Genomic DNA, 27,363 nt, shown 5'->3' on the forward strand with positions numbered 1-27,363 from the left:
GTGAAGATAATGAGCCATAAAAATGGATAGTGTTTTTGTTCATTACACTGATCCCTTAGTATTAATTGTAATCCAAACCCCTAACTCTCAATAAGCCCTCCATTATTTCCCCATTTCTTCAGCTGCATTAAATCAGTGTGTGATCTAGCTCTTACAGAGTCCTTCATGCTTCAATATCAGCAGGAAATGGAAACATCCCAGCTGTACTGGAGCAATAAATATAAACATCTAGGAGATTGATTACACGAACCTTTATCAAAAGCAAAGCATCACAGGATTGCAAAAGCAGGAGAGCATGATGAACACAGCAGCCTGGCCTCAGTCATCCAGTTGCAACATACTGCAGGCTACAGTGCCGCAGCACTCCTAAGACTAAAGGGAATGAAGTGTAAATGAAAACATAACATTGGAAACAGAGCCATCCCATCAACAACTCAAGTCCTGTCAGGCATAATGTAAGAATCTGCATTCACAGCACGCGTCATTAACTGACTAGTGGCTCATGTGCAACGGAGAATTATAAATCTGTCACTTCCTGTAATACGGACCTCGGATGCCTTATGTTACACCAATAAAGTAAGTTTCTCTGTGTTGTATAAGTTCTGTCTCTAGCAGAGATGGAAAGAGAGATCGCTTGTACAAAGACCACCTTTCCATTGGGAAGCAAGTGTTGTATGACAGTAAACATGTATTGCAATTCATGCGATCTCAACTAGGTCAAAGAAACAAGCTAGTTCAGTGATATTACTCATTATGCTTTATTTTCTTTTACAGCTGGAGTGCGGGACTTTTGTCTCCCCCTTCTGGCAGTGAGAGTAAAGGGAGGCGCTTGGCTGTGATTGCCTGACAAAGACATGCAGCATGAGCTCATGCGCACCTCAAATGACAGGCACAAAAAGGGGGCTGGTAAAAGCTGATATGTTTTGATGGTCTACCAGCCCAAAAACGTATTTTTCTGCCAGTCCACTGGCCCACCAGGATTTGTCCCTGTATGCCAGTACACTACTGGCCGTAACCTACTGTTGCGGCTGTAAAACGGTTGATAAATTGTTTTGAGCATCTCACACAAAATGACTCATTTCACTATCAGTATTTGAGCCGTTCAGTCCAATAACATTTGTAAATTCTAGAAGAGCCGCACCATTAACGGCCAAACAGCCTGCAGAGGAATGTCAAGCCCGACAAGAGATTTAAAAACTCCTTATATTGTGAAATACAGAGAGATTCGTCTGGCAGTGATGGGCTTAATCAGCATTATGTGAACTCGTCTGGCAAGGGCTTGAATGTAACGGACGTCCATTTATATGTAAAAGTTCTGCACTGCAGGTTTAAACAGGTTTTATCCCCTAAATTCCAAATTATGTATATGCACATTTTTGTTTTATTGTACTTAGGAAGCTGAGAAAATGTCATGATTTACATTTACATGATTTGAATAAATTTGAATAAATCACTTTTTCCAATGTAAAGATAAAGAGAGTTGCAAAAGATTAGGTCGACAGGTGCTGAAGTGAGATAGCTGCTGCAATCCAAAGAAAATACTGAAGGTCTTTTACTTGTTATCAACTGAAATTAGGTTTCATGATTTAAGGATGTTTAAAAAAATTCTTCGACACAGAGACAATTCGTCTGATCACTCACCCCCTGGCATCCAATTACACTGCTGGCTGCCTTTGGATTCATTCACATATAAGTTAGTTTTTTGAGCTAGGCCGCATCCTATATAAGCCAAGCAATTGTCTGACATTAAAGCAGACGAGCGAAGGTGCTTGGCTTTCATCTCTAATGACTCTGATGTATTTATTCATTCATGTTAGATACAAATTATTCAAATTAATATTTGTCAGGAACAGACCAGAGGTTTTATTTTCACCTTCACTATCACCGTGAAGTCAACACTTGCTGCTACGCTAACTGGCGGTCACCCTGCTGCAGTGAGCAATATGACTTTGCATGTTTGCCTGATCAGAGATGCAGCTCATCTCCATAGAAATGAGCATGTGTGTGCAGGGACTTGTCCCTATGGGGGGAAGACAACGCATTAACACCCAGGCTGGGATTTGGTTGACTGCCAACAACAGCTCCACCCGGTAGTAAGCTTGAGTATTCACATTGTTGCTGCTGCTGATGATCCAACACACTTGTCCCTGTCTAGTCAACAATGGCTCGGTAACTGACTGCTGCTTTGTAATGCTAACAATGTTTGATCATGTTGTCCTGTCAGTGACTTGTTTGTCAATGTCATTCAAAAATCTGCACAATAGTTATAGTTATCTTAAGAGTAGAAAGGAGATGGAATTCATTCAGATACATGTAAAGCAGTGCTAGTTCAAAGTCTAGCTCAGTCACAGGCTAATCTCTGGGGAAAGCATGCAACATACAGTATATATTGGTTTAAAGGTTGCTTTAGGGTGAGTGATGTCAAATTGGATCCAGCATAAATGGAATGTCATCTCAATGTAACAGAAATATCATCGCAACAAAACCACAGACAGACATATTTTGATAGGATTAGAATAAGCTTTTGGAAATTATCATCATAGCTCAGCCAGGCACAAAATAAGATTTGAAATCTAAATGGAACTTTATCTTGTTTAATAAATAGATAAATACAATAATATTTCCAAAGAATATTGAAGCGAAATTGTGTTCATTTAGTCTGTGAGCCTGTTGACCTCCCAGTTTTTGTCAGACCAACCTTAACTAAAAGCAGCGAGCAGAAAAGAAGAAAAGGGTACTTGGAGGATATTATCGAGCTTTGTACTATCTCAGTCTATTTCACTGCTGCCTCTCTTAACAGGATTTTGCACACTTTGCCACATCACACTGAGCAACAGCAACACATTTCTATACCTCAAAAAAATACTGCCCTGAAAGACAGGGTCAGCCACTGTCACCTAGTCCCCACAACCAGGACTCAGTTATGCCCCCGGTAAACATTACCCCGCTGAGCTGGGGGGATGCATCCCAGAATGCACCCTGACACTAATGTAGGCAGCAGCCAAATGATATACCATCAGTATTTCTCCAGGGTAACATGCATGTGCGAGTAAGAGGGATGAGCAAAGCAAGAGGAGAATAAGGCCGAGGGGAAAAAGAGAGAGAAAATAGATCTATGGCCTTTTTCGCAGTCGTTTGACCCCATCTCTTTAGCATTTCCTTAAGGCGCCGGCTGTTGGTTATCAATGAAACCATAAAGGGTCTATGCCTAACAGCATTTTAATTTTGCTGATGATGTTGTTGTTATCTCGAGAAAGCTTAATAACAGAACAAGCCTAAATTCCTATTTTGGCTACATTAGACATACTGAAAAAAGAATTGTTTTATTTACCAAGTACAGTACAGTAGTTGCCCATTTGCTATTTTCTCTTTAAAGACTGTGGGCCAGATTTACTACAAAAATGGTGGAGGGAAAATTTATGTATTTAGCTCCTGATTTGCAGTCAGCTCCTGGATGCCGCCTGGACCTCCTCCAGGTGCATTTTACAAGTGAAGCTCACAGGCGCAGTTCAGCGATGAGAATAGCAAAGTTTTGAAAAAAAAAAAAAAAGAAGACAGCGTAGTGATCTTGACTGAATGATAACATAGTGATCATGATTTCACAATGACTGTATCTGCGGTTAATCTACACATGAGAAAAAAAAGTCAATTATAAAATTAAAATTATAGTGTTTAGGACTGGTTATATTATGAATGCAAATGGGAGACAAGTGACCTTTATGGGAAATGAATAGAGACTCACAAAATATATACAAGCCATCACAACAAAGGAAAGTGAGAGAGGACAGAGAAGCAGCAGCAGCAGCTCAGAGTGCAGCAGGTGGAGGTAGAGACGGTCTCAATACATCTGATGTATCACTAGAATGAGATGCATGGATTCAAATGCGTTACATAAATATCTCGGTCTAATGCACAGACATAATAGTGCATCTACAGCCTGTAGTGATTTTCCAATACAATGATTGTCAAGTAAAATAAAAGCATGGGTAATGAGGACAGAGATGCACCTTCGAAACAGTCAGAAAAATGACACCAACTGCGATTCCGGTCTGGTGGGCTTGTTCGATAAATGCGCCGTGTGTCTGGGGCAAACTGCGCTACATCTGTGCCTGAAAAAACAGCTGCAGAAGCCTTAATAAATCTGGCCCTGACTGAGTGTAATAAAAGTGACAACAAATATATAAATCCCAATTATAAGATAGGTCAAGGGCATCAAGTTCCACATAAGAATGCAACTGCACTCAGATATCAAAGAAACCAAAAATGAGAAATATTATAAATGCAGTTATTAACTTTCTCCTTGGTTGAGGACAAGAAAATACATAGCAGTATGCTCCCTGAATCAATCAACAGCCAAGGTAAATTGCTTTTAAACAAATAAATTTGCACAGAATCTGAATTTCTGAATTTTTTCCCCTGAAATCCTACAGTAAGGAGACTGCGATCGAGTAGATGAGTGGAAACTGCTGCTGGCAGTAATTGGATGGCTTAGTAGAGAATAAACTTTCCTGAGGAGACATAATTTTAGCATACTCTGATGCATGTGGTTCACACTGGAAAATAGGAGAAGCTTAGTGAAGAATTTATGAAGGTGAATACAGCTATTAGTGATGAATGTTGAAGAGTTAATTCTATTCTCTCACCATATAAGACATGTAGTGTATTGGGTACTATGGATTAAATTAACAGCATTAATGTGATACACCATTGATCCATGCGGGGACATTATTTTTCACTGACCTATGTTTCACAGAGTGCACATAGTTACTAAAGAGCATCGCTGGACCTGTAGTAGAGCTTCAGCATCTTTCTTAAGGACATATTAGCAGGGCACAAGTAGACCTTCGGACGGGAATAAAAAATACACAAGTTTCAGATCAATAACAAAGACACTTCTTTTAGAGTTAACTGTTATGATGTCAACAAATCCACAATCGGATAGAAACATCAGTAGCGTTCTTCAGGCCAGTTCAAACTTGTGGAGTATGTTTGATTTTTCGGCAGAACTTTTGGAAAATGCCTTCCAGGAAAAGAAAGAAGACTAAATCAATTATACAGAAGGTGAAATGGTAATTCAACACATGCACATGCTTACAATGGGTCTGCAGTAAAGGGCAAACAAAGGCAAGGACCCAGTAGGTAATATTTCAACTGACTAAGAAAACAATTGTGGAATAGTGACATTTGCGAAACTGTACAAGAGCCAAGAGGTGATATCGATCCACGACCGATCAGAGTGTGCAACTGACTCAACGGCAGCAGAGGGATGCTTACAGTGAAGCCCAATCACGACTGAAAGCAGCTAAGGCCACACACATGTCAAAGTCTTTAATCTATTTTGCATTTCTAGATAGTACTGATTGTCCTTTGACAGCACAGAGTATTTTTCATAGGAACAACAGTTGGTATGCATAAAGCTCTCGGCTCTGAAGTGATTTTCATTCCACACTATAAAACAAAAGTTAATTAATTTAGGCCAGCTTTCATTCTATTTTCAGCTGATTCCCTAAGCAATAGCAAGTTTTGCAATTCCCAATAAACACTGTTACAAGAGAAATTAAGACATCAAGTCACCTACAGCCACACACATGCCTCAACTGCATCAATGATAAACCCTCTCTGTTAAAATTGCCGGCTTGATGTACTTTCTGAATGTGGGACAACATGAATTTTAGTTGGCCTCAACAAGGACAACTATCAAAAGCAGGAGATGTAAACTCTTCCCTAAAACCATCATCCGAATGGACACATTTATTTGTGATTGATATAAGGGCGTTCCCAGAGTCCACACTGTAGCAACAGAAGTAACATGAAAGATGTCTTTCAACTGTTAAAATGTCTGGAGATCACAGAGAACAACAAAAACAGAGACCAAGAGTTTGTGATGCAATCTATCATGGTCTCATGAGATGGAGGACCAGAGCAAATGTATCTAATCGAAACACAAGAAAACACTAAACACTAATATATTTCATCACATAATTATATAATAAAATAGAAGGACAGGCTAAACTTCCTCCAGAAGGCCGTTCCATGGAGTGACGGCCCTGACAGCAAAGGTGCTTCACCTTTAGTTTTTAATGTAGACCTTTGGATGACAAGCGGTGTTAGGCAGAATGATCTAAGAGGCCACATCTGAGTATTAGGCTTTGAAATTTAAGATGGGGGCTAAACCCTTTTTTAATAGTTATCTTAAAAGAATTTTAAAAGGGGTAGTTTGATTTTTAGGGAATAGTCATATCTTTCCATCTTACCGAGAATGACCCTAAACATTTTATAGGTCGAAAAACATATTTTTAAGATGGATTAGGTATTTTTAACATCTACTGTTTCATGTAATGTGTTATCAGAATGAGTTTTAAAATGGCCCAAAGGGTGCGAGAAATCAAGGCTCTTCTACAACTTTTTGAGTAGCCATTAGCAACATGACTTTAGGTATCAAGTCATGTAAATCCCTTTGCCTGCGCTGTATTCTGCTCTACTGAGGGAACTGTCCTCCCTGGAGGAAAAGATACATAATCCTCTGCCACAGCATACTGTCATAACATCTGTTTTCCAGATGCACGCAACAATCCAAGCAGAAAATGTATATCTATCATTGCAGATCACAATGATATTTGCCTAATGAATTTGACCAATACTGACAGGCAAGGACAGCAGCAGATTTAGCCACTGTCTTACAAACATAAAGTTCAAAACAGTGGCTGTAAATTCTAAGATGGTACAGTCTTGATATCTCCTAAAAACTGTAATAAAATGATCTTTCCTGATTATTGATATGACACACGCTATAAACAACTTGCAACACATACAGATTGTCACAGTAAGCCAAGCTGGGAAAGAAATCTACTACACAGACATTCCTCACTCTGTCAGATGGGTCTTGATTATGAAGCGTTTGATTCGTGGGATTTAACCAGGGGGTGTGCGTTTCATATAGTTCTGAAAATCTCCATTAAAAAACATGAAATAAGGAAAACTCAACATCACTGTAAATCACCATATCACCTAATAGTAGGTCATTATCAGTGTATACAAGAAAGACCCTGCTGTAATGTAATACACTGATGCATATCTAATACACAGTGACATGCAAAAGACTGACTTCAGAGATACAAGTTGGATAATGTCTCCAGGTAAACTGGTAGAGCTCAAACTCTCTTTGTTACTCCATTTAATTCCTGTGGAATTACATCAACCTTGAAGGCAGGACTCTACAACCTGTCTTATAACACATTATCTTAATTACAGCTTTCATTTCAGGCTGCCTATACATGAAAGATTAATGACATTCCCTTTTAATTAGCTTTGATAAGGGATGGTGGCACAAAACTGTAGCACCTGGGTGTTTAGCGCATTAAATTTCTCTGTCGCACAAACAAAATCTTTTAGGGTCATGTGAGGCAATGATGTTCAATTCTTATTTAATTGGCCTGTTAATGTTTAGAGTGAAACACTGTTTGGAGAATTGCCAAAATGACGCTTACCAGGGCTATTTTGTAAATCACTTAAATGGAACATACATTCCTTAATTATTGTTCGGCTTATTTTTACTCACTGAGGGATGGAGCTTATCCTAGAATTCATTTGGCAAAGACACTCTGAACAGATCGCCGGTCCATCCTTGGGGCTAACTCAGACAGACAGAAAGTCAGTCACTCCCACATACACACCTATTGGCAATCTAGAGCCTTAAAGTCCACCTAAATGTATGAACTATGGGCAGAATATCCGTAAAGAAATGACGCAAACTCCTCAGAAGACTGGTAGATTGGCAGACAGTCAGCCACTGTAGCATCATGCCAATGAATTTTCTTTCAAATATACACAATAGTAATAATGCTGACTAATTTGGCTTTTGATAAGACAATAGGTCTCATAGAAAAAATGTGTCTTTATTTTGTTCTGACTGAATAAAATTGCTCTCAAAAGCATATTGTAATCAGAAACAGCGAGGATCAGTGATTACTAATCACGTCCAATGTGCATCATTACACCTGTCTCGAGGATAATTGTAGTAGCATGTGTAATGCCATTAAGCTAATGAAAATAATTGATTCTGCAACTACTGGTGATCATATATTTAAAGAAGCAGTAAGGGTGTACAAAATACTGAGAATTCGTCAATTACTGTTTCAAAGTATATCAGCCTGCTGTGTTGTTGTTGTCTTCCACCTAAACTGGCGATACAAAGTAATTTCAAATAAGCGATAAGTGTGCCTCCCTCATTGCCTGTTTATAAATATGGACGACGCGTCTCCACTTCCTACCGATATGCAAAAGTGAAGCCAAAATATCTCCTTTTCCGCGAGTTGCCATCTTGCTTATGTGACGTCAGTTGGAGCCAGAGTCTGCGCCCCCTCAGCCGTGCTGCCACCTGACGGAGGTTTGAGAGCGGCTGTCACAGCTGTCAATCATGACTTCACACCCCTTTTATATCTGTTGTCAAATAACTAACTAAAAACAAATTTATCAGAAAAATGAGCAGTTGGACAAACATCAGTGTGATAAGAACTAGCTGAAATGACATAAACCATCTTTGGGAAATATTTATTTAATTTATGAGCTATACTGCAGCCAGCCACCAGGGGGCGATCAAAATGTTTGGCTTCACTTTTGGGGAGCTGTCATGTCATCCATCTTTACATACAGTTGATGGCCTCCCTACATGGATGTGTTATATTGTGCTCCGCTGCTCAGCCTTACAGCCAATTTTTCCCCAGTGGTCACTCATGGTATTGTAGCAAAAAATCCCCCTGCAGCCCAAAAAGCATTTTCCCCATAGACCACCATTGTAAAAGAAACGTCTGTAAAATTGTTGACAGGACACCTCAAACTGCAAACAAGGTCAATTATGACTCTTTCTATTATTAATGTTTGATCCATGGAGGCTTTATATTTGTAAAATTTTCCTCGAGCCAAGAAAAGCGATTTAAAAAATCTGTGATGTCATCACAATGTAAAGTCTATGGGCCGAGCAGGAATTTGCGGGCAGGGCCAGCAGGGGAAACACTACTGCACATATTCAGTGGGCGAAACAACAGGGAGGCAAATGCAGAAGCCAGTAACTTTTTTTGGCATATGCACCAGCTGAGCAATTCTTATTGGACTGAATGGGCGCCATTTTCAGTCCGGTATCCAGCTCTTATCTTATCTTATCATGCCTCCCTATAGTAAAGACTGAGCAAGTAATAGGGAATTAATTGTAAAATTATGATGACAGATGGGAAGGGAGTACTGTAGTAGCAAGAGTACTCTACACTGTTAGTAGAATGTTTTCTGGTAATGTTTGCCAACTGTTGGAGGATTCAAGTCCCATTTATAGAGCTTAGGCCAGCAAGGTGAAGCATGTCATTTAAGTGATAATCCACCTAAAATCTCTCTGATATCCGACACTCAACCCCTGGCTGATAATACAGTGTTGGCAGTTTTGTTCTTCATGGAAAATAGTGATTGTGGCCAGCTTGAATTAATATCTATCTGAATTCAAAGATTTCAGTAGTGAAAGGTTTTTACAGCAGAAAAAGAAAATCACATTGTCCATACATAGGAACGTATCAATCCACTCCTGCAGCATTTTCTTCTTCTCCCCTGTTCTTCGACATGCTCGGTAGGATCTAAACTAATATTTTCATAAAAATCTGTAAAATATTGTACACTGCACCTGTTTGTCGCTTTATTTATGCAGCCCCTTGAGACAAATGGCAAATGTAGTCGAAAGCTACAAACATAAACAGCTAACTGCAGGAGCCACAAACAAAATCTGTACTGAGCCATATTTTCACATATTGGCTGAAATATGAGTATGTGGAACATGCTGAGCATACAAATGGATAGTGGATAAATGGATTGTGCTGCAGGAGCTGTTTGACAAGTTTCTATGGATGTTTTGATACTTTTTTCTGCCATGAAAACATGTTGCAACCATTGGAATCCATGCAATTGGCATGAAATTCAAGCTTATCATACCTCCTATTCTTTATGAATAAGGAGTCTGCCAACTTTTAATACCCACCTTTCAAGTCTACAGTGGGTGGGTGTTTGATACTAAAAGTGTATGATTTGGGCTGAATATCAATTTAAGGAAGCCTGAATAAGCTTGGTGGTGATATTCACCTAACATGACAGTCCGGGTAGCTACCCTGGATCGTCATCATGCTTTTGAATTAATATCAACCAGCTGTAGACAGCACATGAGAACTCCTAAATGTCAGGATCAAGATGAAGATGTGCTGTTAAAGTTTAATCTAATTTCATAGGTCACATTATCTGCCTTCACACTTCTCTACCAGACCTCATTATCCATCAGATCATACAGGATTTTGGTCATGAGGATGCTGGCTGTTGAGTAATTTGACTTTCGCTTTTGTAAGACAGCCATTCATTGCATGATTCATACCAAGTGATAATTAAAAATACTAGTAAACATACCATCTTCTATTTCCTCATGACGCAAATCCACTTTGTTTACAACTTTATGCTTAGAGGACAACAAGAAATGTCCCCTTACTTATACTAAATTAGATTAGCCTTAGTAGCCTTAGTCTTATGTGTAGCTGAAAACAGATGCTGATGGTTCTGACTGAAGAGACATAAAAACAACTTGGTCCCCATAGTATTTCACACCTTAGGGACAATAATTTATCCAGTTTATCTAATAGGGAAAACTGTATAACTAGGTTTTCATATGCACTGTCCTCTTTCTATGCAAGTCTACTGTTGCTGACTGCTTTGTGAGCAAATTCAGGCCAAAGAGGGCACTCATCACACTATGATTCACATCATTCTGTTAATATCATAATATTAAATTGACATATCTTTTGAATTAGGCTAAATCATTAGGATTTTTGGTATGTAAACTGGTTGTCAGTCTGTCAACCCAGAAATAAACAGAAAAACTGTAAACATTGTTTCGACTTCTACTGCCAACAATATATTTGGAAAGCCTCCAGGTCCTCATGACTCTAAATGGGAATAATGCAATGAATGAATTAGTGAATGTCATCCAGATGAGACCAAAATATTGATAGAGAGTAGAGTATGTAACCACAGAGATGGTGGTTCTGGGACACTGGAATTGAATGATTCACCTTATGAAGGCATTTTGTGTCTGATTCGGTTACAACAAACATTTCTTATGTGTGGTTCCCATTTTATATATCTAATAACATATCAGGTGTCCTAGCTTGAATATCTACATTGATGTTCTAGGTAGGCCTTCACTTTAGTAAAACTCCTAAACGAACAATTACATCAGATCAGTTTTACTGTCTTATTTTATATCTTGACAGTTCAACTACAGCTAAATAACAAAATAAGCAATACCATCCATCATGAATAAGCGTTTTCATGATAGATGTTCGGAACAAGATCCTCAAACCCCAATTTTTTCGAGATGTTCCTTGGAGATGGAGAAAAACATTATTATTTCATTACTCCACAAATTGGACCCCATGAGATACGGTTAAGGATCCTTCATGATCTTCAGATCGTCTCACTCACTTCAAAAATAACCTTTAGTTTCAAGCATAAAAATTCTTATAGTCATGGCATCTTACAGACAGGAAGGTTATTTGCATGACAGTGTTCTCTACCCTTGTCCCTGGCTAGTATTATTCATGCACATTTTGTGATGTAATTTAGATGAAGAGGCTCATATAATAATCATATGTGGTTCATTTGTATGCACATAATTCGAAAGAGGGCTGTACATCTGTTTGCAAACAAGTCAAGAAGACGTAAATTAGCCTGATATCTTAAATGGCTAACAACTTCTGTTAATTAAACCTGTCTTTCAAAATCTTTGACACAGTATGTGACTGTGATATGTTACAAATAAGAGCTGTAATACTATGCTGAAATTACTTTTAAATATAAATATGTACAGAGGATGAAAGACAGTGATGACGTGAATGTTCTGCAAGTCAATAAAACAAAATGAAACTTCATAAAAAAGACTAACATCTGATACGAATAAATGGAGAATCTTTTTATCTAGGCAGTCAATGCTGAGCAAAAGAACAGGGTAGACTACAGTGTGTCATCCCGTGTGCACACTTCATGTGAAAATAGCACTGCACAGTGTAAGGGGCAAGGTGTCAGAGACTAAGGCTATTGCAGTGTGACTCTCATGTCTGAACATGCCAAGGGCTACAATTTGTCCTGCTCTACAGAGTGGATTTCTGTTGCGCCAGAACAAGTCGGAATTAATCTCTGGTGCGCTAACAAGGAGAGACCGAATACTGCAAACAGACTCTGCTATTCCTCCTGCAGATGGTCAAAGCAGAGATATGTGCTGGCTCAACAGTCTTAACATCACACATCTAGATTTGATTGTAGTTACACCTTAAATCTAGCAACTTACTTTTGATAAGTAAATCCACAATACAAGTGATATACTGTATTTAACAACTGTAGGTCTTAATTACATTATTTCCCCATAAAAGAAAACCGACTTCATCTGCTAACCTGGGTCATATAATGGACTCAAATCTCCTACCACCTTATATTGACATTCATTACTCCTCACTCTCCACTCACTTTGTGACAATGAACTTGACAGTCCTTTTAAAAAGTGGAAAACCGTTGGAGGTAATACTCCAAGGGTCAACATATATAAAGGGAAAAGGTAATGACCATCATGCTCCCACAAATGCTTACATGCCAATTAAGAGAAGGTACAGAATTCACCAAGAATATATTTCATCTTTAGCACACTGCTAAAGAGCTCACCAAATTATCACCAATACTGACCAGTAATTGAACCCTCTCTCTGCTCAGGTGTGGTTGCAGAAATCGGAGCTCCCTGAAACCATCTTAAAACAATTGTTATACTGGCATGTTATGGTCACCCTTAGTTCTGGGTGAATCCCCCCCACACACACACATATAACAGCAGCAGCAGCAGCAGCACTGCCGTTTCTGCTCACCCTCACTCAACATATCTGCCATCTGAAATAAGTTGTGCACCAGCAGGCTGTGAAGTACTCACATTACACTTTAATTTCAGCAGGTATGCCACTTTATCTATATCACTGACATCATCCACACCGGTCTACTGGGTTTGCAAGCTGTCACATTGAAGTTGGGACTTTGTTAAACTTGAAAACTTGAGAACTGTCTTTGTGTTAATATCCTCCATCCCTCTACCCACCATCTCTGTGTTCATGTGTGACTTTTGAATGTTTTCTGCTCGGGACATATGCTCATATAAGTAACGTTACAGCAAATAAATAGTCATGTGCACAGTCTATACAAAAGTGCATTTTCGATATGCCAACATGATGTTCTGTTATTGCTAATACTGAATATATTTCCCGATTGAGAATTAGGCAATAACGTCCAGCCATGCGAGTAAGAGGAGAAAAAAAAACAGGTTTACTTACCAAATTCAACACCGTTTCGACAATATCCCGGTTGCTAACCTCTCCAACCTGGATCAGTCCAATGAGAACAGCAAATTTCATCTTGATATTCCGGATTGGTATCGATGGATTGATAATCCCAGCCGGGAGGACCACTGAACCCGAGCCGGACATCATCATTGTCTCACCGGCGGCAGCGGAGCTTGCAGCCGCGTGATGCCCGTGACCTGGAGGAGGTTGTCGGTCCGAGAGCGACACCGAGCCCGGCATCGTCACCGGTCTCTCGCTTGTCATTTCCTCCCTACTCGGGGGCGTCTGAAGCTAGTTGTACGCCTGCCCCCCTTAATATATTTAATCACTGCTCTGGAGCTTCAAGAAGAAATTAAAGAGAAGGACACTCGCGAAGCCGAGGAAAACAAAAACAAAACACCAACAAGAAATCACTCTCTGTCAGTAACATCCACTCTGGAGAGTTCCGGTGGGTGTCCGGTGCGTTGTCGGTGCCAGCCGGTTAACTGAACGGACTGACCTGCGCTGTGTGTGTGTGTATGTGTGAGTGCCGCTCTCTTGGATGCGCGTCTCCGTGTCTGTGCTGCTGTCACCGCCATGTTGCCGCCCCCTGCCTGCGGTTCCACTCACCACGCCTGCGCTAGCTGCGATGATAAAGCTGGAGACTGACCGCTAGCAGGTTGTTTCCCCGTCCTGTTCATCTTACATGGCCACTTACTACAGACCAAAAAATTTACAAAGTTTGCCTGTGCAGTTGTCGTTTGGTTAGTTGTCCTGCCGACCCAGTTACATTTCTCCAATGAGCTTAACTAAAACAAAAAATGTCCCGTTAAAGGCAACCGTACAACTCAACTTGTTTCCCAAACGAAGATGGCAGCCGGAAGTTAATTGACTTAATATTTCCCCCCTTAATGCAAAAAAAATAGCCAATATAATAGATATGGGAAATGTAAAATAATAAGAAATAAGAGTACTACAAAATGGACTAGATAAAAAAAAACTTCTAACCTTATATTTGTAGTTAACTTTTGCTGCTATGACTAATTAGCAGGAAAAATAGCCTGCAGGTGCACCTAATAGCATTAATGATAGCTCTGTTCCATTTAGTGGACCCGATAAGTCAGTGAGCTAACACTCCTTAATGGAATTCATCAATAATTGATAATTATTAGTTACACCTGTTTGACAAGGCAGAATGTATGCCACCAGAAAGCTATATTGGCGTCATGCTTAAGGAGCGTCCCCATGGATTTTAATAGACACCTGCATGAAATAGGATTTTTTTTTCATTTTCACTCTTCTCCAGATGAAATTAATTGAACCCAACTCAATGTGAGGGGTTTCACGCTCATATTGTCATATTTCTCTGTCCTGTGTTCATGCTCTCATATCTATAGCACCTACCTAATAACATTTAAGACCAGTTATAGTCTAGCCAACGACTGATATGAGGTCTGAGTTGTATGGCTATGTAAAATTTTAGCTATTAGGTTAATTAAACCTATATATGTATATGTATAATGGTAGGCTAATGACTATTGCATCTATTAGTAGGTGTCTGGAAGGTTATTATTTAATTAAGAGACTTTGCTGCAGACATTGACACATTCAGACTATCTTTTTACTTAAAATAATTTCTGATGGTACACCTGAGTACATACACTGTGCACATACACACATATTTTTTTATTATATAAACCTATTACATTACCATACGGTTACAGTTTGAGCTCCAGGTGCACAGTTCATTGATCAGTCTATGAGTTACAACGGAGCTCCAGGACAGTCATCTAAGCAAAGCAACTCTTCCTATTGCAGATCCCCCTGATCAACTGCAAGTCAAGATTTCTTATAATAGTGCTCCTGGTGAGTTTGTATTATCCCTATATTTTTGACAGATTGGACTGGTAAACTCAAACACCATACTGACTGCTTTGCCTCCATTACTCTTGACCAAGCCTGTTTCATTTTCACAAATTTTTACTATGTTAATTAATAGATAGGAAAAATGTGTTTTAAATGAGTTACCCCTTTGAATGATAAGGGTAGTGTTCCATTTTTAATGAACATAAAGCCAAAGCAATGTTTAATCCATGTAGTTGCATTGCATCTCCCTTAGAAATTATGCATTTTACAGAGAAATATTGTACTTATGTGTAGTTAGACAAATTATTTGTTTGTGAATTTATGAATAAAAAACATACATTTAAACATATAAATATATTTTGATGAAATATCAACTTATCTGGCAGCAGAAATATATTTTGAAAAGCCATGAGGTTCCAGTAGTTATATAAAAGAGACACTGACAGCTTGGCAACAATCCTGTCCATCGTCCTGACTGACAGCCAGAAGATGAGCTTGCATTTCATGACCTCATTAAGCTGATCTGTGTCAACATGGCTTCAAAAGAGATAGAAATAATATCAGGCTTTATACAGCTGTACCTATCATGTCTACTACTGTGCAGTTTCACAGCTTGATTTAATTTGTGGTGATGCAATGCAGAACAATTGACAATCTAATTATTTAGTCTGCTTACTAGTGATTTAATAAAATATCATTTAATCTGGCAATGTTGGTTGTTTTTATCTCACTATAGTCTTATATGTTTAGATTATACATGGCTAATGGTAATTTAATTTAAAGAATGAGTTAACTTCTGGAATTAGTCCTATGTGAGGGTTTATTCTGTTGTCCCAATATATTATATTATCTAATGTCTTTTCAATGTCAGTGTAAAATCACTTCCAGGAATTCAGTTCCTCATATCCTTGCGTACTGTGTTCATCCCTGTTGGGCTTGCTGGTTCCCATTCAAACCTTGCCAGTGATTGTGCTGAATAGAGGTCAAAGAAGAGGGTTTGACTTTGCCATCAAAGGGTCAAAGGTTATTTTGCAAGTGTAATAAACTCAATAAGCTATCACACAAATACACTTATAGTTTTTGCTGACATTGTCAAAAACTGAAAATGTATAAGCTTCATAAATGTAGAATGTATGGCAGAGCTGTTGCATTGGATTGCATTAGATTGCACAGGTGCACCTAATGAAGTGGCCAGGTAGTGTATATCATAAGTATACTTGACAAATTGAAGGTTGTTGTCCTTCAAGACTTACACAGTTATTGTAGTTGACCCATTACCATTGATATGTACAATTCCCCATTACATATCATGGCAGTTGATATCTATCTATCTTCTCACACTTATTACCTGTAGAAAATAACAGAAAATACTTGTAAAATAAAGAGGACTAAATTTCAAATATGTTTTTCATAGGGGAAAATAATATGAGGTCACAGTAACGATAAATGTTCTACTGATCAGAAAGGGCCATCTAGTGGACAAAAATGAACCAAGGTTTACGCTTTTGGTCCATGGTCGCCCTGACTACAATTTGTAAGGAAAGTCCAGATAATATGAATTACAGTCTTCCTTTGTTTTTGATTTTCTTTAAAATACTATGTTATTTGCATTTAAAATGAGTTGAAATTGAGACTTCAATTCAATAAGGTGTTCATGTAAATCCATCTTCACATGTGGGATACCTGCAGTCATGTGGGATACCTAGAAATGGCCAATAGAGGTCCCCCTCATCCCAGATCAGGAAGAACTGTGTTTCATGTTAGTACAGTTAGTACTTGAACTCTTTGGGTATAAGTAGTATACTATACATGATTGTGGTAGTTAACATTTTGCAGAAGCATTATACTGTCAGTACAACTAACACAGTTTAATATTAAAGGGCCATAACAGGTATTTACCTTCCTTCACTGACCAATAGATGGCCATTACTGAATTATTTCTTTACATTTCTTGTTTCTTCTTTTTGATGTGACCTACAGTAAGAATCAATGCAAAATAAACCATTTTATTATTTTAATAGTTTTATTTTTAAAAAATGATGTCTTGTGACAACTGCACAATCCAGTACCCTAAAGCAGGTATGATCAAGTCAAACCTTATGTCATTCTTTCACAACCATAAGAGGTCAGAGTTTAATAAAATTACACCCATTCCAAAATGACAATACTGAAGCAAAGTAAAACCAGCTTACAATTTTGTACCATGTGTATTACAGGAGGATTGACACAGTGGAAGAATCAATATATAGGAAATTAACATATGTACTATTAATCCCTTCACAAATATACAATATATACATCTTGTTTGCATGTACAGTATATTCACACACATATATATACAGACTCTTGAGTGTACATCATAATAATTATAGCTTTAAATCTGACATAACATAAAACATATACATGCTTCGCAGAAGCATTTTAAGAGCTTGAATGTCCTAGACATTGTAGATTATAGCAACAATAATACAATAATATTATTAAAGATAATAATTATTATAATATACAGGTTTAGCAACATCAAGGTAAATAAATCCTAATGCTATGGACATTGGCAGGATGATTGATTTCCCATGGAGTAATTATGCTCAGCACCTATAAGATATCCTCTTTTGTCATTGTGCAAGTACAGAGGAGCTCAAAATGATTTTCAGAGCATTTGTACTAAAACTGAATAAACTGTGCTTCAGTTCTGGGCTCGTGTCTATGCTTTGTGTCTGCCTGTTAGCAGTGACTCAAAAGGCTCAATCTTGATCTCAAGGCTGACAAGACACAACGGGCAAGTGTTTCAGATTTTGGTCTCTGGGCCGTCTGTGATGAGTGGCTGAAAGGAGTTGCGGATTCGTGCAGCTTCTGCGGCACAAAGGTGACCAAAGGCTTTGTTGTACCAGTCTGGAGTCCTTCCCCTGAAATTAAAACAGTACATTCAACAAAGTACATACATGCATGTGTGCGTACATATGTGATCTATGCATAAGGAGCTTAAATAAATAAAATTAAAAAGGAAACTAAAAGCATACATTAAAATGCATTTATATATTTTTATGTGTATTTGCTAAAAGAGTTAGTGACAAAATCTTGTACAATGATTCTTGTAGGACTTACTTCAAGTCCACTCTGCAGATATGAGTTAGCCTGGACTTTCCTGATCCGCAGGGCTCCAGCAGGTAGTTGGACTCCAGAACAATAGCTCGTACCCCTCCAACAGGAGAACAATCCTCATGCTCTATAGACACAGAAACCAGGGAGCATGCACCTTTGGGCAAGTCTGTCCTCCATGACCTTGAAAAAATGACATGAGATTAAGTACATCTTTTAACATGATAGCAAAATAGCAAAAAATTACTTCAAAAAACAACAAAATGGGAGGATATGTACCTTAGTGTTTATGATGTTTAACAATGCCATTTTATCTGTTTTTCTTTATATTACCACTCACCTGAGTACTACAAAGTCCCTGCTTGGATGAGGGGGCATACGACTGAGGACATACTGAAACACCTCTGTCTGCTTGTCTAGTGTCTCACACACTTTCCATTGCAGCAGGTCCACATCCCACAGGTGGCGCTCTCGCAGCACTCGGTTCAACACAACTGATGGTGGTGCTTCCACCTCCACAGACACTTTCCAGCGTCTCAAAGGGTTCCCATCTCCCACCTGGAAGAGACAAATAGACACAAATCATCATGTTAACTTATAGGCATTGAAATTATTTTGAAGATTCAATAATTAATTAGCTCCACACCAAAAGGATGAGCACCAACCTTCTTATAGTAGAGCTCTGTATTATCAGAGCTGCTGCAGGATACCCAGTATTTGGACTTTTCCCGAGCTTCTTTGAGCACATTCTGAAGTCTTCCCTCCATATGGGTTTGATACGTTCCATCATCATCGTCCAGCTGCTTGCACAGCTCATCTATTGTTGGTGCATGTAAGTCAGCCTCCACATATGAATTACGCGACTGAGTAACCATCTCATGAGGGATCTAATAGGTGTAAAAAAGCATGAGGTAAGCAAACATAAACAGAGGGAGGCCTGTGGAGATTGCATCCAGGCTTGAAATTCTTGCATCATCTCAACTGAAGGTTCTCATACCTCAAAGAGACGGTTGCACTCTATGATCATATGAGCGAGGCCCTGTGTTGCTGCTAAGTTTTCATTCAGATCCTTCTGGTCTGGTCTGCCAGTGGCATACTTCTTCTGCATGGCCCTGGGGGTTATGAGAAGAGAAAACTTATTAGGCCAGCAGAGTCCCCAGGTCAACATCCCTACAAAATGCAGTATATAAACCCTTCCTCCACTCTGCAGGAAACCCCTTTGATCCTTTAAGCAACCATTTCAACATGGTAAATTAGAGAGCTTTGCTTTGTTTGTACACAGCATGATCTCATAAAACATTGAGCTTTAAAAAGAGTGTGCTGTTCGTTTAAAACTGGCCCAGAAAGGGAGTCAGAGACTCTATCTTTATGGAGTCATAGGTGAAGATAATCATTCAGGAGTTAATAGGATGCATGCATGTCTTGTTCATTAGTTTTTGAGGCACATAGAGGCAGACAATGTGGCTGCCCTAAAATCAGACATTAAGCTAAACCAACTGCAACACTTAATGACACAAGAAAAAATAGTGGGCTTCTGCTTAGGATTTACCTTGGTGAGAGATTGTCTTTCTTGAGTATGTTGAGATGGAAGAGGGAGGGTGCCAGGCACACAGCAATGTTCATGGGTGTCATCTGGTTCTCCTCCACAGAGGAAGTGACATCACTCAGGAAACAGAGCAGGGTCTGCAGCACCTCTCGGTTTTCGTCTGACATCAGCATGATGGCTGCTTGGACAGCTTGCAACCTTTGGTCCTTCGGCACATCTGCATGTATGAGAGAATGTATTTTTATCCTTTCTGCTTAACAGTCATAGCGATAAGAGAGGAAAAGTGATAATGACCTCTAAGAGGTCATTTAGTAGATTTCAAATCACATCTTCACATAACTGCATTTACTCTATGTTAGTTCCTATGTAATTTCATAACTAAATCAAAACAAAACCAAGTGGCCACTAAAATTAAATCTTGACTTGGCACAAAACACAAGAAAAGAGAGGGTTTTATATCCTTACATTGGTAAATATGGAGGAAAGTCTCTCCCAGCTTGCTGGTGAGCAGGGGCTCAGGTAAATCCCTGAAGAACTGCTTCACCATATCAGCCACATCATAGGCAGACTGATCTTCATAGTTCACATTGTCTGGAGAACTCTCATTCATCTGTCTCAGAGCTTGAATTCGAGACTTCACCCCTGATTTACGAAAAAGACCAACCTAGAAGCAAAACAGACATATCAATGTTAACTGACAGCCGACAGCATTATGTGACTACATTATACAGTAGTTCCGCTCACTGTATTGTTATTATAGTACTATTGTATGTGTCTGCAACCTGTGTCAGTCATTGTGAACTGAAACCTTACACCACATTATACACATTAGATAAACCCAATCGTTTGTTACATCACATGTGAAACTGAAAGTCACATGCAATCTGAGAGTATGTGTCCTGTGGCTGACCTGATCAAGACACTGGCTCCTCAGGTACCGCAGGGCCTGCTGCAGGCCGAGGGGCAGGGGTTGTCCAGAACGCTGTACATGCACTATGAGAGGTACTCCGAACACATTCTTATCCTTATAGTCTGGTACCTTCATTCTCTTCATAAACTTTGGCACGGACCTAGGAGACACAGAACAACATCTTTGACAACTCAGTCTACTGGGTTAACAAAAAGACTTTACTGTAGGAATACAAAACAAAAAATACATATTTGCATTAACTAAACAAAAATAGTACTAACTATTAAGCCAAAAGTAAATCTGGTCTTTTAAGTTAAGACATAATCATGTCATATTGGAGAAACACACAAATTATCAACTTAATATAGTAATTTTAGTAAATATGGCTTACCATGGCAGACTGCAGCGTTAATTATTAATTGCACACTGCATATACTGTTTTACTCCTAGTCAATATTTTGTACATTTCATCTCATTCTCTTCTATTTAAAATTTAAACCTACAGCAGCTCTTCTCACTTAGAATATATTTCAAATATTTTTTTTATTGTAAATTCTTTCTTTTTTTAATATGATTTAGGATCACTTAATTTTGTGTATAATTTTAACTGTTATGCACCACAACAACACCAAGCAAAATTCCTTGTATGTGCAAATGTACTTAGCAATAAACCTGATTCTGATTCTGATTACCAGTTAAAAGCAATTTAATATAAAATGTAACTTCACTAATTAAAAAAAAGAGTTTATTGATCATGAATCATACCAGCAGTGGACCTTATAAATTTAAATGAGACTCACCAAGTCCAGCCATGCTTGTTGGACATCGAGTACTTCTCCATGATTGCAGTAAGGCGCAGCAGAGAGAACTTCTGCAACAAACTCAGCTGGCCTGCTGACTGGTTGGTAATCTGCAGCGATGCAACTGAGTGGCTTAGACGATTGGAAATCTGAAAGCTTGGCCATCGTAACCTAATGCCATAAAAGATCAAATTGAAATATCAATTAGATTTCTAGTGATAAAGACCACAGTTAGTGAATTGATTTTTAATTTTTTCAACGTTCAGTGCAGTTCCATGAGCCTTACCGATTGGGTCTTGTCAGCGAAGCACCTACTCCTGAGTCCCTCCTTTCCCTGAGCCTTGTAGATTCTGTCTCTGCAAGTGATACTCTGTCTCTGTCCCCGTCACTAGGTGTAGTCTGGCTTTCTGTTACGGAATTCCCCTCAAAGTCCAATGTGATCTGACTGGAAGACTGGAGGCCTACTGTATCTTCCCTCTCTCCGTTTACCTGTGTCACACCTTCTCCTACAGGCAGCACATTCATAGACCAGTGGTCTACTATCTGCTGCAGACCATTAACATGCAGCAAGATATCGTCCAGGTGAGGGAACAAGTCCTCTTTCTCCAGGTCTATCAGGTCACCGGTGCTGGCGTACAGATGCGAGCCAGGAACATTATCATACACACTGATGCGGCTGCCTCTGGAGCAGCACTGGGTGACAGGCCTGGATTCCTTTCTGCAGGAAATTAGTGGGGTGTCCAGGTGCACCCTATTGGGGTGCCAGTTAATAGAGGCCCCATTGGTTGGTGACAGGCTCTCTATGGACAGTGCTTTGGGGAAGGTTCCTGGCTTGTGGTCTTTAGGAATGTGAACCACTAGGTCCTCATAGGAGCAGAATTCATTTCTTCGGTTTTGTTCTGCGACTTTATTCACTTGGGTGCCTGAGAAGATGTCTATGTCCTCCAAATACATGCCACTACGCTTGTAGTCAGCCCGGTGAGGTTTACGTTCTTTCAGACTGGGTGTGCTGACAGCACTTCCACTGGAATGGCTGCTAACTTCACTGCTGGACTGGGACGGTAGAACTTTGTGGGAAGGTGGTTCTGGAGCTCCAGCATCTCCATTTATGATCTCCACACACCGCAGCGTCTTCAGAGCCTGGGCCTCCTGCTGCAGCACTGGAGCGCTGATAACTAATGACTTACGACCTCTTCCCAGTGTCCCCCTGGAGCGCAATGTCTCCATGCGTTTCAGGAAGTCTTTGGCACGGATGCGACTTGTCTTGCCGTGCTTATCAGGTAGGGAGCCATAGTGAGCAATGTCTTTGGGGATGTGAGGCATTGTGAGGGAAGTAGAGTCTGGCATTGCTGCAGAATCTGAGCAGGTGCGGTTGGAGCAGTCAGAGTCCTCCGTGCTGAGGCCCCTGTGACCGCTTCCCCCGCTGCTCTCGCTGTGCAAAGAGGAGACCTCCGGCTCGCTCAGGTCCGTCAGAACGCTCTCACTGCTGGTGGTGGTTCTTAGAGGCACGCCGTTCTCGGTGGGTTGACCCTCTCTATGGTTTCCCAGCAGACAGTCAATGTCCTGCAACCTGGACCAACGCCGGCTGCTCCACTCAAAGGTCCATTTGTCACTGATAGCAAACAGGTCTTCTTCATCTGAGTCTTCACTCTAGGAGAAGACAGAAAAACAACACAAAAATCAGTATATCTCACATACTATAATTACGTTACATCAATTACTGTGGCCTAAATAAATAATTAAATTGGGTCTTTGATTCGTCTTTGAAGTAATGAATGTTTCTATTTGGGACTCTTGATGTCAATTACTTCCCCAATTAAATAATAACAAATACAATTAAATTAAAAAGATCAAGCATGCATGATGATGTATGTGTCATTGGATTTGACATAAAACTATGTGACCTATATTTACTCCATAAAAATAAGCTTGTGTTGTCTGTACAGACTACACAAGCTGGCGTGTATCGCATCACACATACCATCTATGCCAGAAAGGACAATTAAATAGGAACTACAGGAAATAGCTGGGGGAAGTGTCTGCTCAGAATTAATAACATTATACAATCAGTTAACAGTGATATAACACCGGACAAATGATTTCTTTAAAAAGACTTTGCCATAAATAGACCAAGGCAGGAAAAACGCCTTAAACCAGCAGGCTACATTCCAAAGTGTGGACAGATAAAAAGTAATCATACTCAATAGGCATGAACACAACAATGGTATGATCTTAAATATCACAAGAATCTAGGCTAAAGGGATGAAGCCAGATAATATTTGTGTTGGTGCAGGAAGCACATCCATAACTTAAGGCAATCTTATGAAGGCAAAGATTTTAATCTTCTATTTCTTACAAATTTCAAGGAATGAATATTTTAGGGTAGAAAACACAACAACACCAAAGAGTTAGATACAAGGTGTTATATTTCAAAATACACTTTCTGAAATATAACACCTTGAAAAGGAAAAAAAGAAAACATGGCACCCACTTGTAGGTCATCTGTTACCCCCACTGCATATACTGTACTATAGTGTTGCACTCAGAAAGATCAAATTACCCATACCCATACCATACACATATGCATCATTTTGATGACAAAGCTAGCTATCAAGAGAAGATACTTACTTTCTTCCTCGGAAGGTTCACGTCAAGTTTCATAGAAGCACACTTGTTCAAGGTGTTGAGTCGCCTGAAAGAAAGATGTCCCCAAGATGAAAACTGCTCTCTACAAACAAGAGAAAACACCAGAATAGTCTCCTAATGAGCACTATACAAATAAATCTCATTACGTTTCCTGTTCAAGTGTTAACCTGATCAGCTTCTGTTCTGGATGTACAATCAGACCCAGAGGGAAACTCCGTTTGTCCGTGGCACAATATCTTAAACCTAATGAACACCGGTAATTATCGGTTGCTCTGGTCTCTTTCTTTCAGAATTAGATCTAAGTGATTGTAGCTTGAAAGATGGTGTGTGGTAATTTGCAGAAAGGTGAATTTAAGGTCAACCAATGGATTAGCTACATTTCTGTTCAGCCTGGTTCATTCAATCTAGTCATCTGTAGATCTTAATCTATAGATGAACCCTCTCTATTGTGCCATTTTGCACATGACATGCTAATGATATACACACATGATTTGATTATTTCTGAATTTTGAGAGGTGTGGTGCCTGAGAGGATTTACACCAACATGCAGTTTGTAACAGCGTTTTTTCTGGGCTCAACAAAGTAACATAGTAACATGAAATCTGCTTGCAATGCTTTTGAAATACTAATGTAACTTTCCTGAACTCAGTTTTCAAAAACATTCTCAGAGAACCAATATAACATGTTCAATATTTCATGAACAATACAGACTGCTCCCTGGAGAATGTGCCCAACAATTAGAGGTTTTGGGTGTGCAAATTGGGATATATTAAGTAACAGCACTAAAAACGGTACATGAACCAACAATAGCACAAAGGAAAAGATGACTCCATAACAAAATTCACTCCAGCACACTGTGCCTTGGCCTTAGGAAAAAAAAACTCATTCATGGTATGATAATCACAAGCTTCCAGATATTGCTAACAGTCTTTTTTTTTTTTTTTTTTTTTACAGATTGACAGTATCTTTCTGTGACAGTAAATGGCCTCAGATGATAGGGGTTAGTCAAACAACAAGTTCCCATGATTGTTACTGTAGATAGTGGGACCCAAGTTAAGGGAGGATTTCTAAGCTGGGGGGCCCTTTATTCCACAGGCCTAAAGAGCTTTGAATGTGGTTGCTAAAATAGGAGGCTTCTTAGCAGGGGATCAGAGAGAACACTCACATACATGAAATATCTATCAGTTTCAGTTCCATCAAAGACACCCACAGTATGTAGGGTGGTATTTATTTTTGCACTCAAGACTGTGGCGGAATAACTGACAACAAAGCCATCCTTATGTTACCATAGAGATGCTGGGAAGTCATGGACAAAATCACATTGGAGTTGGAACTGTTTCCAATTGTCTTCTATTTATCCCGTGGCTAGTTTGGAATTTAGATGAGTTGCTTTAGGGTTGTATAGAGTCACAGTATATTGAGCTCTGCGAGGCACCCCTCACGCTCCTCCTGCCTCCCTCTCGGGGTGGTTGCCATAGTTACTGTGGTAACTGAAGTGCTGTTTTCATCTTGGTTTGAAAAAAGTACATGAGCCGTCTTGCCCTACAAGGGAGTGATGTGGAAACCACCAGTTGTTGGCTTAGTGCACTTTTTTTATTCCTAACACTCTGGCAAATTAGGAAAAAACATGCTCATCCAATATTTCTTATGCAGTTGTGTCAGAGAGGGGAAGACGATGCACACTGCTCTTGTCATTAAGGCATTTATTAAATCAGTATGTCAGTCTAGCATTTTAGCTCTGCCAATTAAATAAATGTCTTCATTGCAAGAACAGTGCGTCATGATATCCTTAATACGCAATATCAAAAAACAAAAACACCATAAAATTAAGCCTTTAACATTGTGAGATAATGTATTTTTTACTTGAAAGTACATATAGGATTTCTTCTTTATCCAAACAAATAAGTACCTGTGTCATTTTAAGTGGTGCATAAAGGTCCACTTCCTTGAGGCAAGGAAATTATTTGTGGCCCTGACTTACTAGTTGACTCATGGACGAGCCACCGTCTTTTCAGTGTCAATCAAATGTCTGGTTACCTGCAAAGAGGTTCCACAAGATCTTTGTCCAGAAAGTCATGATCTCTTTTCACAGGAGTGATGTCAATGGGGAACTGGGAATCTGAAGAAAAAAGGCATGAAGATGAGAGGAGATGGCAGCTCTGAAATGAGGTCTGATATTTCAGTAGTTGTTCAGTAGACAGTCTTCATGGATGAGATAAATGGAAAATAGATCAGGGAACCACATTCTTTCCAGAAGCACATTAAAGGGAGACCATCAAACTTGTTTTGTATGTGATGCTAATGAGAAGAGACAGAATTTGCCCAAATAACAGCGGTCTTGCTTGTGCAGGCATTACGTCTTGCACTGGGTATGGGCCTCCTCTTACGTAACTTAAGAGACTGAATCCAGACCCTCTGAATCTAACATTCCACTGCATCCATGTGAAGTTGTTAACTTTTTATGAAAAGCAGAAGCAGTAAGTGAGCGCTCAGACCTCAACAAGGCTCAGCCTGTTCTTTAAAGGGACAGACACTCAGATATAACTTTGAAATCCTATTAATATATTTAATCATTAATGTAATTTGTTAGGCACAACGCCCAGCATCAGGAGTGAAACTTAAGTTAATTGTTTTGCACTCCTGCAGCCACATTGCTGGAGTTCTGTTACAATGAGCTACAAATTGTCAGCAAACAAATATATACTGCACCTAAGCACATCAAAAGATCTAAAGGAGTAGAGCTACTTTAAGCTCTGATAAAACCCATTTCTTCCCATGACTTCAGTCTTTAAGCACAGAAGACATGTTTATGTAGTAACTCTAGCTTGAAAAAGATTAGACTTTAAAAGAAGCTGATGTTCCGCTTGTTTTGTGGTGTCTGGGGATCCGACTGGAGCCCTAGCTCCGAGGCTTCCTGAGGACAGTCGTGTAAATGAGGCTCACTATGCAGCCCATGAATACATGGTTTTGTGTACAGTATTGGGGACTAGGGTGACAGACCAGATGACACTGTGCACCATTATTCACTCATCATTTTAAAAAGCCCACATTCTATCTATAACAGTCTTTCGTTTCATAACAGATTTAAAAGACCTAAAATAAAGATACCATTTTTGGTTTATT

The 27,363-nt window shown here is 39.3% G+C and overlaps 2 protein-coding genes across 13 annotated transcripts in view; both read right to left on the reverse strand.

The window, feature by feature from the left end:
* Positions 1–14,257, reverse strand: part of nbeab (neurobeachin b) — a 206,506-nt gene extending 192,249 nt beyond the window's left edge. For 7 of the 8 annotated variants that reach the window (XM_044354830.1, XM_044354825.1, XM_044354829.1 and 4 more), the window contains exon 1: positions 13,386–14,256. In XM_044354830.1, coding sequence (XP_044210765.1) covers positions 13,386–13,658 — 273 coding nt within the window. In that variant the 5' untranslated portion in view covers positions 13,659–14,256. Of the gene's footprint in view, positions 1–13,385 lie in introns of all 8 variants that reach the window. The other variant, XM_044354827.1, reaches the window with a different exon arrangement.
* A 3,084-nt stretch (positions 14,258–17,341) lies between these two features.
* Positions 17,342–27,363, reverse strand: part of stard13b (StAR-related lipid transfer (START) domain containing 13b) — a 71,433-nt gene continuing 61,411 nt past the window's right edge. For all 5 annotated transcript variants that reach the window (XM_044354832.1, XM_044354831.1, XM_044354834.1 and 2 more), the window contains 12 exons: positions 26,278–26,359; positions 24,223–24,286; positions 21,881–23,244; positions 21,595–21,765; positions 20,795–20,954; positions 20,350–20,548; positions 19,888–20,101; positions 19,336–19,450; positions 19,004–19,225; positions 18,679–18,896; positions 18,345–18,521; positions 17,342–18,145 (listed from right to left, as the gene is read on the reverse strand). In XM_044354832.1, the coding sequence (XP_044210767.1) occupies positions 18,028–18,145; positions 18,345–18,521; positions 18,679–18,896; positions 19,004–19,225; positions 19,336–19,450; positions 19,888–20,101; positions 20,350–20,548; positions 20,795–20,954; positions 21,595–21,765; positions 21,881–23,244; positions 24,223–24,286; positions 26,278–26,359 (3,104 nt within the window). In that variant the 3' untranslated portion in view covers positions 17,342–18,027. The remainder of the gene's footprint in view (positions 18,146–18,344; positions 18,522–18,678; positions 18,897–19,003; positions 19,226–19,335; positions 19,451–19,887; positions 20,102–20,349; positions 20,549–20,794; positions 20,955–21,594; positions 21,766–21,880; positions 23,245–24,222; positions 24,287–26,277; positions 26,360–27,363) is intronic.

This window comes from Thunnus albacares, chromosome 6 (assembly GCF_914725855.1).
Source record: "Thunnus albacares chromosome 6, fThuAlb1.1, whole genome shotgun sequence".
NCBI classification, from domain to species: domain Eukaryota; kingdom Metazoa; phylum Chordata; class Actinopteri; order Scombriformes; family Scombridae; genus Thunnus; species Thunnus albacares.